A 17,710-nucleotide genomic window follows, 5' to 3' on the forward strand; every position below is an offset into this window, starting at 1 on the left:
TTTTTGTTTTATAAAACGGGTTATACGTATGGCTCAGAATGGTACTATGGTTAAGCCCAATATGATGTGTGATCATTTTGTTTTATGTATTTTGGTGCACCTTGGATGTATAGGATTGAGTCCTATTTATTGTGGTAATTTTGGTATGTAGGCCAGAAAATCCAATTAGAATTTTGGAGCCTTTAATGGGAAGGCTCCTCTATGTTTCCTATATATAGGCTAGGTCCCCCTCTCCTCTCCATATGGTTGATAGCTTGCCCCATTGACGACTATCTTTTGTGAGGAGCAAGGAAGGGAAGATCCAGCTACTATTATTCCAGATGATTGAAGAACGTATTCAATATGTCTTCCGCAGGTATATCTCTTAAACTTGAATACTGTATTATTATGATTCTAAATCTTAACATGTTATTATTTATGATTAACAATTGGTATCAGATCCTCCATTCTAGGATTAGAATTCTTCATATATAATTATTATTTTATCTGGATTTATGGATTAATTTTATGCATTGGTGAATGGATCTTCTGCATAAATTGAACTCTCATTGATAATCAAATATCTGATTTTATTTTATTTTAGATTTGCATGAAATATGATTGTATATGATTTTCGGATTATTAAAAAAAAAAAACTCTGTGTTTTTCCTTCTCCCGCAGACATCCTCTATCTTCTTTCCGTTTTGCAAATCCTTTGCCTGTTTTACAAATCCTCTGTTCATGGGAAGGAAGAAGAAGATGAAGGATGGCATGGGATCTTCGTCGCCGCCGACTGGCGCCTCTGCGCCGTGCGAGGCGGCGGAAGGAAGCTAAGGTGGCTCCCGCGTTTCCGCCGCGGGGGAACGCCCGACCCCCCGAGCCCAGCCACCTCACGGCCGAGCTTGGCGACTCCATGGGCCGGCCACGCACCTCGTGGCATCGCGACGACCTGGAGATGGGGGTCGCCGCCCACGGGTGGTGGCCGGCATGGTGGCCGCCATGGAAAGCAGCCACAGGTTGCTTTAAAATAAAAAAAAAATGAGGGCCTTCCTCTCCGCTGGCCGACGCCTCTGTGCCGTGCGACGGCCGGCGGAAGGAGGCCAAGGCAGCTCGCCCGCCACCACCGCAGGCGGACGGCCGACCCACGGCGCCACAGCAGGTGGACGCCGCCTTCGCTGCAGGCCGAGGCGTGTCCCGAGCCACCCCACGGCCGGCTGTGGGGCGTCGCGGCGGCCCGGGGAGCGTCGCCGGCCACTCGCAGTGGCCGGCGTGGGTGGCGGCCATGGGTGGCAGCCGCAGGCTGCCACCATGGGGCAGCAATGGGTAGCAGCCACGGGCTGCTTCCCAAACAAACAAAAAAAAAAAAACAGGGGAGGCGGCGGTTAGAGGAAGAAGATAGAGAAAAGGAAAATAAAAAAAATAGGTTTAGGATTTTTCCTTTTTGATCGGGCTTGGGCCTACTTAGCTAAATCTGAATACGTCATAATTGCAAGTTGGGCTCTTTTATATAACCAGCCCAATTTTATTTAATGGACCATAATGGATTTTGGGCCTGGAGCTAAGAGTTAGCAACCCATTTAATTATTGTTTAAATACTGAATAATTTGAATTAGGCCCTCATGCATATTAATTATTGAAGTGTTAAATTTTGGACATATCTTGCTGCGATATATGTCTTGAATTTTGTGATTAACATTTTTTGATTAAATCACATGTGATTTTGATTATGATTATAGCATGTTTAATGGTTATGATTTTGTCACATAACTATCATTTTGTGATTAAAATTTGTTGGGCATAAAGACTATCCTTATTTTCCCATTAAGAGAATATTTTGAAATTGAAGTGGGTGGTAGCCACCAAAGTGGCACACTCACTGATATTTATCTGATTTTCTCAAAAAAAAAAAGGTAGCATTACATTTTTCTAGATTATTGCATGCAATATCTTGTCCGAAGGTGTTATTGTGTATGATGATTTAGAAAAATGACATGAAGTGATTAATGGGATTGCATTCGCCTAGAATCATTCTTCTGCCTAAAGGCGACGGTGTTTCGAAAGTTGATGTGACTTTGTTAATTGGCTTCATGATATATCTTAAGAATACCTTATAACGTGTTGTATTGTTAGCCCAAAAGTGACTTTACAATGATGCACCAAGGCTCTTACCGTAATTAGACTTTTATGTTTTTCAAGTTGATTACGAACTATCTAATTAATAGCCCAAGTTGATTAGATAGATATGTTATCATCCATTGATTGCATGCATCATATTTGCATGATATTAAATAAAATATGTTGTTTCCGCAGTTTTGAATGCCTCTTCCCTTTCAAGCCAATTGTCTGCTATTGAAACCTTGACTTAAAATAATTATGTAAGATGGAAACGAGATAGCACCATCCTAACTATAGCTCACCAATCTCCAATTGAAACTAGTTACATCACATGCATCAAACTTAAAATGCCTTGTAGTGCCTGCTGGAAGCTCTGGCAACATTAAGAAAATGCTGAAGGCAAGAAGAAAAGTTCCCATGCAGAATGCTGGATGAGGAAGAATGGCACCCATCCCTTTGCTACTTGTTAAGGCTTGCTAGTGGACAGATTGAGTAGGTGACATACGTTGAACATTGAATACTGGATACCGCACACTGGTGTCCTATTTCCTCAAGCATGGGCCTTACTCGGTTGTCCCTAGCGTTGGGTCAAGTAGAACTTTAGAGTGCTCACAAAGAAAGAATGTTTTTTTAACATGCCCAACGTTAGATTACCAAAACAACCTTCACCAGTCCGGAGTCTCTCTAGTTCATGACATGAACTGAAGGGTGCAGCTCAATGACCCACCATCTGCTGTGAGTAAGAATGGCATGGATGTACTATATGAGTCCTATAACCTATACCTCTTCTATATCTGTGTCATCTTATTATTACGGATGCATAAATGGAAATGAATGGATGAACAAGACCCTTCAGCTAGTGATATGTACATCATAAGGAGAGAATTAAGACTGATATGATTACTACTACTGCATGGTAAAAGGGCCTTTTTTGTAATCCTTTGGATACCCTTTTGTTTTGGGATTTTAGCTTAGAAGGGTGCGGTTGTTGCAATGAAACCTCTGCAGTCACCAACTTCTAGAGGGAATTTGATTAGTCTTGGTAATCAAAGGGAGACTGCCCAACCCTAATAATTACAACAACTAATAGTGGTAACGACCCTAGCATCTAATCATTAGAAACAAAAAAAAAAAAAAAACTTAATTGCTTATATTATACAATGCCATTCTGCTGGCTTTCCATATTGGCTGGTAAGAAGTTCTTCTATATTGTGGCATAAGCATTTAGGGCACATTTTAAGGGAGCGAATGGAGAGATTGATGAAAGCTGAGATTATGCCCTCTCTGTTTTTTTGGATTTTGACACTTGAATAGATTGTATAAGGAAAAAGTTGACCAAAAACTACAAGAAAGGGATCTACTAGGAGCGATTGTCTTTTGGATCTTATTCACTCCGATATTAGTAGACCGTTACCTTCTACTATATGTGAGAATAAATACTTCATAACCTTCATTAATGTTTTCTCGTGTTATGGTTATGTTTACTTGATTAATGATAAATCTCTCGCTCCTGAGAAATTCAAGATATTTAAAATGGAAATAGAAAAGCAATGTGGGAAGAGTATTAAAATTGTGAAATCTAACCGTTGTGGTGAATACTATGGTAAGTATGACGAATCCGGTCAGAACATGGGTTATTTTGTGAGATTTTTACAAGAATGTGGGATAGTTCCTCAATACACAATGCCAGAAACAGCTGAGCAAAATGGTATTTCTGAAAAGCGTGATCGGACTCTGAAGGATAAAGTTAGGAGTATGATTAGTAGAACAAATTTACCAGAATTCTTATGGGGTGAAACATTGAAATCTGTCATGTACATTCTGAAAAGGGTTCCTAGTAAAACTATTGAGAAAACTCGTTTTGAATTGTGGACATGTCGTAAACCCAGTTTAGCCCATTTTAGAGTTTGGGGCTGCCCAACTGAGGTTAGGATTTATAATCCTTCTGAAAAGAAATTAGACCCTAAATCCACACCAGGTTTTTTCATTGGGTATCCAGATAGACAAAAAGGCTATAAGTTCTATTGTCCTAATCGTAGCACCAGAATTGTTGAGTTCATTACGGTGAAATTTTTAGAAAATGATGTTAGTAATAGTAAGAGTTCTGTGTTAAAGAAAACTTTTGCTGTACCGGATCAAGTTGTGGCTCCAATTCTCATTGTAGAAGAAAGAGTTATTTCTCAGCCGATTGCAACAATTAATGAAGAACCTGGGCATCAAGAAGAGCTTCACATTCCTCCTCCAACTACAGTTGAGTCAGTTTATGAACTATAAGTTAGGAGATCACAAAGGGAAAGAAGGTCTGCCTTGCCTAATGATTATATTGTTTACTTACTGGAGAGTGATTTTAATATTGGACACAATATTAATCCTGTCTCTTTTAATGAAGCATTAACAAGACCTGACTCAGATAAATGGCTGAATGCCATGGAAGATGAAATATTTTCTATGAAGAGAAATAGAGTTTGGGAACTTGTTAAACTTCCACCACATATTAAGGCTATAGGTTGCAAATGGGTTTACAAATCCAAGTTAGACTCAAAAGGGGATGTTGAATGACAAAAAGCTAGGCTGGTTGCCAAAGGGTTCACTCAGTGAGAGGGCATTGACTATAATGAGACTTTTTCACCGGTTTCATCGAAGGACTCTTTTAGAATTATCATGGCACTTATAGCACACTATAATTTGGAGCTTCATCAAATGAATGTTAAGACAGCATTTTTAAATTGATATCTCTGTGAAGAAGTTTACATGAGGCAACCTAAAAGTTTTGTCATAGAGGAAAAGAAAAATTTGGTGTGTAAGTTGAACAAATCCATACACAGGCTCAAGCAAGCATCCCGATAATAGTGTTTGAAATTTGATGAAGTTGTGACTTCTCTTGGATTTGTTGAAAATAAAGTGGACCAATGCATTTATCTCAAGATCAGTAGGAGAAAATTTATTTTTCTTGTTTTGTATGTGGATGATATTTTACTTGCTAGTAGTGACTTAGGGTTACTTAATGAGATAAAGAAAATATTATCTGCTAATTTTGAAATGAAAGATCTTGGGGAAGCTTCTTTTATACTTGGTATTGAGATACAGCGTGAAAGAGGCCATGGTTTGTTGGAACTTTCACAGAAGACATACATACGACGCATCCTAGAGAGGATCAATATGCAAAACTGTGCATCCGGTGATATACCTATAGTAAAAGAGGATAAGTTTAGCAAAGCCTAGTGTCCAAGAAATGAACTTGAAAGAGAATCTTGGAAAAACATACCCTATGCAAGTGATGTAGGGAGCCTGATGTATGCTCAAGTTTGCACTAGACCTGATATAGCCTATGCAGTAAGCGTCCGTAGTAGATTTCAATCGAATCCAGGACAAGAGCATTGGAAAGCAGCTGAGAAAGTTATGAGATATTTGAAAAAGACTGAAGATTATATGCTTACCTTTCAGCGTACAGATCATCTTGAGGTGGTGGGCTACTCAGATTCTGATTTTGCAGGATGTCAAGATGATCTGAAGTCAACTTCAGGCTATGTTTTTATTATGGCTGGTGGGAGCAATGATTGCAGACCTATTGACTAAGGGACTCGCAATGAAAGTCTTTAAGACACCATATTGCTAATATGGGCATTGTGGAAACCTTTGATATTTTTGGTTAGTGGAAGTTATTTATGTAAAAGAACTACGTTTTGGCTTGATCCCCTTTACGGGGTACGTAGGCAACCCATATGCTTCGGATACAGCCTCTTCCAATAATAATAATATTTATCTTTCTATTTATAATTCTGTATTTTGTGCACAGAAATTATAATTATGCTTGAGCATGCATTTCACATATGTCTTTTATTATGATATCATTTTGATCTCGAGATATAATGCATAAAGACATGATGTGAGTCTCTTTTGAGACATGTGGCTTCTTTTGAAGCATTTATGAGGACCGATATGAATTAGCACACCTTTGATCACATTTTGGTGCTAAGTTTATACTACATACTACCACATTGGTTGGAGGATGGGGATCCATGTCAATAAGGATGTTAGCATTTTTAGCTGTGGAGGGGTCGATCATACATCGATTAAATGGTGTAACGACTTCCATGTTCAATGTTGATGTTCTTGTTGGACCGGATCATGTATCCAAGGTGATTATCATTTGAGCTATATGTGTGGCCACTTTTGTAGTCTAACCCGAGAGTCGTTTTCAAAACAAAGTTTTTTTTTAAAATTAATATGGCAGTCCGTGTTCGCCCAAGTGAGAGAATGTTAGAATAATTTCAAAATATGGGCTTACACTGATTGCGTATTTTTGTTTTATAAAACGGGTTATACGTATGGCTCAGAATGGTACTATGGTTAAGCCCAATATGATGTGCGATCATTTTGTTTTATGGGTTTTTGTGCACCTTGGATGTATAAGATTGAGTCCTATTTATTGTGGTAATTTTGGTATGTAGGCCAGAAAACCCAATTAGGATTTTGGAGCCTTTAATGAGAAGGCTCATCTATGTTTTCTATATATAGGCTAGGTTCCTCTCTCCTCTCCATATGGTTGATAGCTTGCCCCATTGACGGCTATCTTTTGTGAGGAGCAAGGAAGGGAAGATCCAACTGCTATTATTCCAGGTGATTAAAGAACGTATTCAATATGTCTTCCACAGGTATATCTCTCAAACTTGAATATTGTATTATTGTGATTTTAAATCTTAGTATGTTATTATTTATAATTAACAAGGACATCCTCTATTTGCAAGGATTTTGGTGAAAATTTTCCACAAGTCACCGAGGAGGCTTATAGGGAGGAAATCACCGGATGGGATGTGCTTGCGGAATCCGGTTTGACCTCAACTCCGAAGTTTTTTTTTTTTTTTTTTTTTTGGTAAAAAACGGCTACTCATTCATATAGATCTAACATGAGTACAGCCTGCCATGTCCGTAGAAATAAAAGACAACAGAGAAGAAGGAGCGTCTCCGAAGTTGTTCATGAAAATAGAGATGGAAAGCATAAAGAAGTTCCATGATATTTCCGTATGCTTTTTGAAAAACAATTTCCCGTCGGAATTTTTTTAAATATATGCACCGTATCCAGCTCTGAATAAACTTATTAAAAAAATACAAACAAAAGCGACGAGAAAGTGGAAGGCAGGCCCTCTGAACTCTAGTACCGGTTGGACTCGGCCTGTCGCAGAAGTGGATAACATTTGTAATTGAGATTTGGTTGGGGTGCGCCAGGCCCGTGCAGTAGTGCAACGCATGGGCGACGCGCGAGAGCCCCAGTGGCAAGCCACTGCGGTGGGCTCTCCCCCACAAAAAATTAATTTAATATCATGGTGGGTCGATGACCCACGTATCAGATATTAAACTGATAAGAACAGATACTACACTTGATCTTAGCCAAAAGGCCGAGAAAGGTATGATTTGCTAAGTCGCTCCCACCGCCTTTTATACTGAGACCCCTTTACCCGCATGTTGCATGCAGCCGATGTGGGACTATATACTAATGGCTCCTATCATGGTTTATGAATCACAAGGGGCACGTGGGCATTCGTTTGGTAAGAAAAATAAGAGTCATTGGAATAAACCACTATAACGATTATAATAGAATTGTAGATGAGATAAAACAAGAAAATAAGATTAACTATGAGCTATGACATTAATTTTTACAATTAATACATATTTTTACATTTTAAAGTCTTGTTTAAACCAACACCTTAGCCAACCTAACCTGACTTAGCCAAAATCATGTTTAAATCTAAACTTCTAGATTAGGTCAGCATGCCTCATCTTCACACAGCCCAGGTTCTTTGCTTGAAAAAACTAATTTCTAACCAAAATAATTATTATTGTATCTAAGAAAGGAAAAGGAGTACTATTCAAGGATAAATTACAATACATTTCTTCTATATCAAATTGCAGGAGACATACGGATCTCCACAACTAAACCCTCCAACTCTTTACTAGGTTTGATTTATCATCTAGTCTTGCTCATGGTATATCCAATTCCACTTCGTTAACCCAATGGATCCCCGCAATTAGTCAAACGGTAATCATGATGACCAAAAAATAGTCACCAGCAATGTATGAATTTACTCTCCTCATCTTGCTCGCATCTCTCGAACCACATAATTATACAAAATTTCAATTTCTACAAGCAGTTGATTCTCTACATAGTTGGTGATGTTAGGGTATAAATGTCGACGCAGATGCCAGATCAAATAGCTACCCCTCATCATTAATCACACATTTTGAAAATAATATGCAAACCATAACTAATTTTTAACTTATACTAGTTTATTGTATAGGCGATCCAAACCATAGTTGTCAGTAACATGGCCTTACTTTTGGGTCCAAAAACACGCCATGTCCGTGATGCAAGTGATATGATCGGGTGTCTTATTGGATAGAAATATATTTTATAAAGACGTTCAATAAGTCTCCTGGTGTGGTCTGGGTAGTGTAGTCGGTTATCACGCTAGTCTCACACACTAGAGGTCCCCGGTTCGAACCCGGGCTCAGACAAACAAAATTTTGTTTTAAACAAAATCTATTTAGTTTATTCTAGTTTTATAGTATTTTCTAAATATTCTTTTATTTTTTACTTAAATTTTTATAGTTTTCGATGCTAATCATTGTGTGCAGTAGAATATGACAGGTGATTCTTTTTAAAACAAGAATCCTAATTTAACTGTCGAAAATTTAACTGTCAAACTTGTGCGGTAATACTAATGATGGTGCAGGAAATATTTTTTTATAAATATCATTTTATTTTCAACTAACTGAAAAAAAGAATGTCATATCATTTTCTTCCCTCAATTTTTTTCCTACAATACTTGTTATAGTGCATTGTAGAAAGTAATAAATGATAAAAAATAAATTTATATTGCATAAGAATCATAATTTAACTATGATCAAAATATTGAAATCAGTAAAAATTATACTATAGCAGATTTAATAATTACATCCAATAATGAGAATTACATCCAAAAACACCAGATGGCAATGATTGCTATGCATGTTAATTAATAGCATTTTTAAAATAGTCAGGAGAGATGCAGATTCCACTACCCCATAGCTACTAAAATATAGATTTATCCATTTCAAATGATAATATAATTATGAATATAATTATATAATTTATGTTTGAATGTTTGGAAGGGCAAGAGGTAGAATTAGTGCACTCGTGTTGTGATGCAGTTAAATAAGCAATTATATGGAAAGCTCGAAACACTCCTATTATTCATATTTTAGAAATTAGGCCAATCATTTTTTTAAAAATTAATCCATTCTTGATTTAGTAAAATTAAGAATCGTAGTAGTCATAATAATGAATCGGAGTTCTCTTAGCATATATTCTCAATAAATGGGTATTGTCAAGCAAAAGTTGTTTCAACATGGGGTACAGATTATTTTTTATATAGTAGTATGGATTGTTTTTCATATGCAAGAGACAGAATGGATTCTAGCATCCATAATTTACTAAGTTTAAAAAATCTATCCATTTCCTTTTTTCGAAAATATGAATGGTGGAAAGTAGCATGCGACATAAACAAATTTATATGAAATAATGATCCTAATTCAAGATATCACGATCAAAAAGAGTAAGTGAAACTAGAACACAGAAAACAATAGATTTATTATTCAAAATAATGAAAATCATATATAAAATGTTGGATGGTGGTTATCAATATTCAAATGAATAATCCTTTACACTGGACAAGGCAGATGGGGGTTCCACCAACCAAAAGCTCCAAAATTATAATATTCATTGGAATTAAATATAATATATTATATATGTTTTAAATGTATTGGAAGGAGAAAAAAAAAGTAGAGCAATGGTATATAACCATTAAATCTTCATTTGGAAATCTTAATAAAACCATAACGTGATAGAGGCACAACTATTGTCTCTTCCTTGGTGGTGCAACTCAGGGCGATGCCATCAAGAAAATCTCGTAGAACTATATTATTTATATTTTAGAAACGAGACAAACCAATTTCGCAAGAAAATTCATTTTTTATTTAGTAGAGTAAATTATCATAATTTTTCAAATATTCAATCAAATAAGGACCCTAAACCAAATTGATATTACCTCACAACCCTCATACCTCAGGTAAGGAGTTTGACACAGTAAAGAACCATAACTTATAAAGCGAGACAATCAAATCGCTCCAAAACCATAAGCTATAGAAAGTTATAAGGGGAAGGAAAGAGAATTTGAGGGAAGGAACGCGGTGGGATGGCAGTTATTTCAAAACGCGGAGCGTGGAATTATCAAAAATTTCATGATAAAGATTAGAAAAGAAGTATTTAATTATCGGCCCTCAGACTTATGCGACAACATATTCCTCCGAACACGCGCATAGCTACCTCTATGCGGTAAAGAGAAAAAGCCAGCATTTCTCCCTTTGGGCGCCGTTCATTTAGTAGGCCCCGCAACGTGGACGGCAGATCGACTCCTCGCATATAATTTTTATCTTCTTCTTCAAAGCGAGAGCTCACTAACGATTAGAGAGAGATAGAGAGAGGGCGGAGAAATAAAAGTAAACCCCCTCCTCCCCTTCGACAAGGGAAGCTCGGAGCGAGAGGGAGAGAGAGCGAGCTTGGGAGGAGAATTCTAGGGCTTTATTCCATGAGTTTTCTCTCCTCCTCTTCTCTTCCTCCTCTCTCTCTTTGATCCGACGGCATCTCCTTCCATTCCTCTCTTTCTCTCGCTCCGTCTCCGTAACTTGTCCTTGTCGCTGAGCTCGAGATGACGAGCAAGGTGGATCCGGGGAGCTCCTCCCCGCTGATCGCCCCTGGTCCGGTGCTGGAGCCCGGTGAGATCGACCTCGAAGCCGGCCAAGGGGAGCAATTACAGTGCCGGATCTGCCTCGAGACCGATGGTGACCCTTCTCGCTCACCTTTCCCCTCTTAATTCCTCAACTAATTTCCTGAATTTTCTGGAATTATCGTTTCCGTAAATCTCACTCCAATTTCGACTCCATTTGATGAAAATTGTGGAAATGGAGAGGAAATTTGAGTAAATTTAGTTCTAGGATCGGTTCGATCTTCCAAAATTTACAGTAAAAAGGAGGAAAAGGTGGATTTTTTTCACGCAAAACAATATTTGTTTTTCCTTTTAAGTGGTAGAATAAGCGACCGAGTTGTTTGTTTTTGGGTTCTCAGGAAGGGATTTCATAGCTCCTTGCAAGTGCAAGGGAACTTCCAAGTATGTTCATCGGGAATGTCTGGACCACTGGCGGGCTGTGAGGGTAAGTTGCTGTTTATCTGATGCAGTTTGTGCGGTTATATGATTAAGCTTGCACGCTTTAAGTAATTATGTTCATCATGCAGAGCAGTATAGGGAAAAACCCTACCCATTTTTGTATTTGGGTTTAATTTTGGTGTTTTGATACTAAATTTAGAGATTTAACCTGAGGTCATGTTTAGCCGTACCATTGCATAACTACGACTCATGCCATAGAAGCCAAGGCCATGGAAGGTTCGGTCTAATATTTGTTCTGGATGAGGAAAAAATAAATGTTTGGGTTTTGATGAAAATTTTGACTCAAAAGCCAAGGTACAAGGCATTTGGCACGGGGGAATTTGTAGTTTTCTCTATGAAGTTAGTTAAGGTAGGCATTGAAACAATGGAAAAACTTAAGATGTATGCATTATAAAATTGCGAAGGAGAGATTTCAAAAGGAGAACATCAGAGGATGTGGATAAATTGAACAATTCAACGTGGTGTGATAGAGAACTTGATAAGGATGTCATGATTTGCGCAACAGAGATATGAGGATTTGCCAGTTAAGGTGAGAATTTTGTCATCTGTCCAAGAAAGATGAAGGGAGGCCCTGAATTATTTTACTTGAGCATATAAGAAAGGATTATATATTGCTCATTGAGAGAGTAGGTAGCATATAATTGCAGTTGGTGAAAAGGAATTATTTGTAAATCCTTCCCCATTGATTTGGAAAAGGGCTCCTACCCCATGATACAATGGCAATAATGATTTATTTCCATCAATCTCTTCCATATGCCTGAAATTTATAATGCAGTTTGGTAATGTTATTCAAACATTTTTGGACTCACATTACTATGTATTGTTTAATCCTTTGTATTTCTGATGAGCAAATAAGTATCTGATCTGCCATGGACCAATAACATCTCTAGGGATGAGCCTATGCATGACCGAGACTGTCCTGCTCCTTATATCTGAAGTCAAAGGCACTCTCCTCTGGTGTACTAAGTGCTTTCCAGACCTGCCTATAACTGTATCCTATTTGTGTTGGTGAAATTAAATACTGATGGGTTGTTGGTTATTTATTATATTTTAAATATGGCTGGGGTTCATGAAAATGGTCAAATGGTGAGTAGAGATGGATGTGGAAAATAACATTTATAGACCATGCGTGAAGAGACTTAAGAATGTCAATATTCAGTTTGGCACTTGGAAAAGAGAAATCTGATAGGGAAATGGATGCCGAGTTGCTGATTTAGATTCAAGCTTTAGAATTAATGATAGTAGAATTGAGTCTGGTTGAAGTCTTAGAGAAATAAGAGAACAAAATTCAAATTCGGTTATAAAGATTGGTCAGAAGAGAAGACTGAAAACAAATTTAAGGCTTGGCAGTTTAAAAGGTCAGTGACGCTCTTCTAAAGACACTCCACCTCAAATTTATAGATGTGGATTCCTTTAAATATTTGTTTCTTTCAATTCTGCAAGATTATCTTCAGTCAAAATCAGCTTGACTCCAATCATTTATCCATATTCTCCAGGAAGGGTTTGCATTTGCCCATTGTACAACCTGCAAGGCTCCTTACTACTTGAGGGTTCATGTTCATGCAGACAGGAAATGGAGAACCTTGAAGTTCAGATTCTTTGTGACTAGAGATATATTGTTTATCTTTACAGTTGTTCAACTTGTAAGTTTATGATGATTTTTTATCTATTCTTGGCTGCTTTTAAAATATGTGTAGTTTCAATGTCACTTCTGTTGCCCACCTTTTATGAGCATCTGATTCACATGCACAGGTAATTTCTTCATTGGCATATCTGGTGTATCTGGTTGATAGCTATCAGCAATACTGGCTGCGTGTGGCCTGGGGTTTCGAGGGTGAACTTAGTTTCTACTATATATGTGGTAAATTCTTAGACCACGAAGAGCTTTTGATATTTTTTTTTTAAAAAAAGGTTATTTTACTTTAATGACAATGGTTTGCTTCAAAATGTCTCTTCAGTCTAAACCGCGTGTTTATGGTTGAAATTCCTACAAATTGCAATGTTTGTTGAAATGCTGTTTACGTTTCCCATGAAATAGAGATATGTGCTATATACTTTAATCAGCTCTCTCTTTTTTCCCTTAATACTCAATACACACACATATTATAATTTGGTAGAATTTTATGTTTCATTTGTCACTATGTTTTTTTTTTTTTTTTGAATTTGTGTTGGAATTATAGAACTAGCAGACTGTCCACTGATATTAGTAAATATAAACAGTTACAATATTATGTCATTATTTAGTCAGGATCCTGATTATCAATAACCATATAGCTTGTTTTATCATGTCAAAAAAAGGAAACTGATCATGGGTCGCATGAAGCAACAATGTGGGGATGTGGATGAGTGGGACACTTGCAGAAAGAAGAAGGCGTCAATTATAGGCAATATGCATATGTATAATAAGTGGTCAACTTATAAATAGCAAACAAGCCATTAGCACAATCGTTGCACATCTCTGTCTGAGAGATGGTTTTCTCTTCAAACTGGAGGTATTTTCCCAACTGATTGATGGGATGATTCTTCCATCATTTTTGTGAGATGATTGGTGTGGCACTTTGTTGTTCCAAAAGATATAACATGCATATGCTAATGCTATATTTGGACAGTCGGACCTGATTGAAGACAAAAGCTTGAGGTAGTACTGATGTAGATGTCAGTGGCAACTTGGGCAGGTGCAGACATGGTAACAACAAACTATACTAATTGATAAAGATGTTTAATTTGATGATTTATAAAGTTGCGCAACTCAAGCAGTAAGAGAAAACCCATAAGTATCATTACAAGCGAGAAGATAATCATTAACAACTACTGACAGATGACATTGCTGTATATAGCCATCATCACTGTTTATTTCATTGATGCTGCAATGCCTACATCAATAGGTGATAGCTGTCGACAAAGCTTGAACTTGACGAACCTTGCTTATACCTTGATAGGATGGGGTCCTTGTGCTCTACCATGACTGTAGGAATTACCTATATTATCAGAAAGGTGGGTGCCTGGCATTCTGTAAGACGATTGGCCAATAGCATTCACATAGCTTACACAAATGCGCAAGTAGCTAACAAGGGCAATGTTGGTGCATAAAGCAAGTGAAATAATGCATTTTAACTTGAAAACTAGTGCAGTATCACCAGGCAGTAGTATGAGGGACTGGGGACTGGGGACATGCAATGCAAGAATGGCCAAAAAACCAGATTCAACACCGTAAAAATGAGTGTTACTTATTTTGATTGGACATGGCAATCTTCAACACAAATGCTTCAAAGTTGGTCAAGAAGCACACAGAAATCAAAGGAACCTCTAAAGTGGATCAAAACTAGACAGTGAATTGCAGCAATATGAGGTCAAATTATTAAAAAAAAAATCCACCAAAACCTTTGCTTCTGGATGCTAAAGACCATCAACACTCTGGAGGGGATGAACCTAAGGAAAGGTTATAAATAACCGAAGAAGAGGATTTCTGATGACTTAGTTGAGAAACAAAAGTTGAAACTGAGGCCTAGTAGGAGGCTCCAGGCAAAGAGGATGAACCAATTTGACACATCAAGAGGGGGAGGGAGGGAGGGAGGGAGAGAGGGAGAATGAATGGAAGAATCCCTGGGCCAGTGAACTTTTTCGAAGTCAATCTAAGAGAATTAGATCCCTGCACCAACAGTAACTTGGTTCAGTCTCTTATGACACCCAAACAACTAAGCATAAAATTATTCACTTGTCTCCCTAACCTTGAAAATCTTTTTGTGATCAACCCTTGACTTGAGGCCATTTCTCTATCATGAACAAAAGCTTTATGGTTCTGTCAAATTCTGGCTATGCTCCATTTGAGGTATGAATGTTTAGGAGTGGTCCAGTGCTTCAATTCATTGGTAGGGATGGAAAATAGGTGCAGTATCTTGTAGTTGTTTTCCATAGTCCATAAAAGAGCCTAGGATGGACTCTGTACCTCTGGTTCTGGAAATCTGCTATGTGATTGTCATCCCACAAAGGCTAGAGTGATTAAAGTGAAAGAGCCAAATTACTGATTTCCCCCTGAAAAAAAAGAGCCATATTTATGGATATTATGGAAGAGGCATGCGCATGCTGGTGTACATACAATCTAGAGTGATTAAAGTTAAAGAGCCAAATTTCTGATTGCTGCCATAAAAAGAAGAGCCATATTTATGTACGTTATGGAAGAAGCATGCACACGGCTGCACACACGCATGCATAATGCATTGTATAATGGGTACACCTATGTGCTTAAATATCTCGACATCTGTAATTGGTGTTTGATGATCGGATTAATTCTTTACATTTTGAGCTTGGAAATCTTTAAATTTTGGATTGAGAAAATTTTGTGCTTGTGGTTGGGATGTTTGCACGTGTTGAATCTTAAGCTTCAATTTTGTTATATTATATCTTATTATTATATATCTCTTCCCACTCATGCTGATTTTTTTATTATCATTGTGGGCAATTGCAGGGGCCCTACTATTTTTTGCTTTGCTTGGATTGTCTGGATGCTTCATAACTTGCTATGATCGTCGAGTACGCAATGATTTGGCTCAGCCTTGTCGAGAATTATGTCTCTGTTGCTGTCAACCAGGGTAAGTGCTGCATCTAATTTAATTTAATTCTTAATAATGCGATGTGCATTCTCAATATATTGACTTCCATGGTAATGCTTTATCCTTTGGTGCATGCTGATTTTGGAATAAAATCTTTTCTTTTTTATTGCTAAAGCCTGTGTGTAGTTCTTATTTAGTTTACATTCTCGTTATCGAGTTTTGGATTCATGCTGATTTTGGAATATCGTATTTGCTCTTAAATGCAAAGTCTTTACACGAGCTTAAGACACAAGCAAAAACTAAAGCATTAAATAAAAAGGAATTCTATCTCTTTCGCTTTCTCTGTGACACAAATATGCACCTTTCTCTCTTCATCTTGGTTTATGATGAATGTTTGTATGCTAAATAACATCAGTTTCTTTTTTTCCCTCCTTTCAGAATGTGCGCTGATTGCCATCTCCCTGGCACGCTCTGTATGTGGACCGACTGTACTACTTGTTTTGAAAGTTGTGCAAGTACAGCAGGTGAATGTGGATGCTTGGGAGGTGCTGGAGAAGCTGGGCTACCATTGCTGTTTATCATGGGATTGATTGTGCTTGGGCTATTCACTATTATTGGCATATTCTATAGCGTGCTTGTGGCAACAATGGTTGGCCAACGGATTTGGCAGCGGCATTATCATATACTAGCTAAACGAATGCTAACAAAAGTGAGTCCTGATTTCTTAGTCGCATGTTTCTTTTATTCTTTTGCCATGGTGCAAATTCATGATTCCATGTAATCAATGTGTGGTGTAGTTGATCCTTTGTTTGCTTGATAGAACCATAACATAAAAAATATCTGATCTATTTTTTTTTTCATTAATTTGTTCAACATCTCAGCTGGATATCACTTAATGAAGCTAATCACCTCTTAAATGATTATCAGGAGTATGTTGTGGAGGATGTTGATGGCGAGGGCATGGACTGGTGCCCACCACCCCTTCCACCCGAGCATGTTCAGCAGCTAAAGTCTCTCGGGCTCCTGTAACTCAATCCTTTAGCTCAACATCATGTTGCGCTTAAGAGATGCACATGGAAAGGCACAAGAGGGTTGCACCATGTGTTTATGTGGACACTCTTCTTCTGACATTTAATTTGTGTTACCATATCCCTCAAGTTAAGCTTCACTTTATACACAGTGTATTTTCCATTTGTAAATGATGAGACACAGCAGTCCGCCATGCCATGGCAGCATCTTTAATGTTACGATCACAGGATGTTCCTACTTTTTATTGAGTAAAGCATACGTGGAGCTGTCTTCATTGTACCCTCTCAGATGGCTTTGGATCTACTGCTTTAGGAAATTGGGGGCAAGTATGACTATGTTAATGCCTCGACCTCGTGATTGGACTCGGTGCCATTTCTGATTTATCTGACATAAACGGTGAGAGACTCATAGCATAATTATAGTTCCACTACTGGGAACATATCAAACATGATCAGACCGGAGTCTTTGATTGCTTGGCAAAGGGTATGACCATTGAGACGAGCCCTAATTTATAAGATTAAATTTTAATAACCAGAAGTCACAAGCATGTCAAAGCTGCCCAGCACAAGAGAGCAGCAACCGAGTTGGCTGTTTACAGGTCTAGTTGGTTTCTATCTTCTCAGTCCTAGTATCCATGAAACTACGAGGCCAAATTTAACTGGAATGTGACTATCGGTCCGCTGGGTTATTTCGATCCGCATAGTGGCTTCTAATGGTTTCGCATATCAACAAACTTAGATATCTTCGGGTTACCTGATGAGACTGGATTCTGGATGG

The 17,710-nt window shown here is 37.9% G+C and overlaps 1 protein-coding gene and 2 non-coding genes across 3 annotated transcripts; 2 read left to right on the forward strand and 1 right to left on the reverse strand.

Moving 5' to 3' along the window:
- Positions 1 to 7,306: 7,306 nt before the first annotated feature.
- On the reverse strand, positions 7,307 to 7,503 carry LOC113462612. Its single transcript, XR_003385371.1, has one exon. It is a non-coding gene; the product is annotated as a U2 spliceosomal RNA (small nuclear RNA).
- A 1,030-nt stretch (positions 7,504 to 8,533) lies between these two features.
- Positions 8,534 to 8,607, forward strand: TRNAV-CAC. Its single transcript has one exon. It is a non-coding gene; the product is annotated as a tRNA-Val (tRNA).
- A 1,988-nt stretch (positions 8,608 to 10,595) lies between these two features.
- On the forward strand, positions 10,596 to 17,212 carry LOC103705558. The gene is made up of 7 exons (XM_008789319.3): positions 10,596 to 10,971; positions 11,255 to 11,340; positions 12,851 to 12,997; positions 13,107 to 13,215; positions 15,820 to 15,943; positions 16,343 to 16,613; positions 16,832 to 17,212. The coding sequence occupies exons 1-7, from the start codon at positions 10,839 to 10,841 to the stop codon at positions 16,931 to 16,933; spliced, it is 972 nt and encodes a 323-aa protein (XP_008787541.1). The 5' UTR covers positions 10,596 to 10,838; the 3' UTR covers positions 16,934 to 17,212.
- The last annotated feature ends 498 nt before the right edge of the window (positions 17,213 to 17,710 follow it).

This window comes from Phoenix dactylifera, chromosome 8 (assembly GCF_009389715.1).
Source record: "Phoenix dactylifera cultivar Barhee BC4 chromosome 8, palm_55x_up_171113_PBpolish2nd_filt_p, whole genome shotgun sequence".
Lineage (NCBI taxonomy): Eukaryota > Viridiplantae > Streptophyta > Magnoliopsida > Arecales > Arecaceae > Phoenix > Phoenix dactylifera.

Bases quoted from the DNA above. Each gene is read 5' to 3' on its own strand.
- LOC103705558 (XM_008789319.3), top strand. From the start codon at position 10,839: ATGACGAGCAAGGTGGATCCGGGGAGCTCCTCCCCGCTGATCGCCCCT. The intron at 11,341-12,850 runs GTAAGTTGCTGT...CATATTCTCCAG, and splicing joins ACCACTGGCGGGCTGTGAGG to GAAGGGTTTGCATTTGCCCA. The intron at 16,614-16,831 runs GTGAGTCCTGAT...AATGATTATCAG, and splicing joins CTAAACGAATGCTAACAAAA to GAGTATGTTGTGGAGGATGT.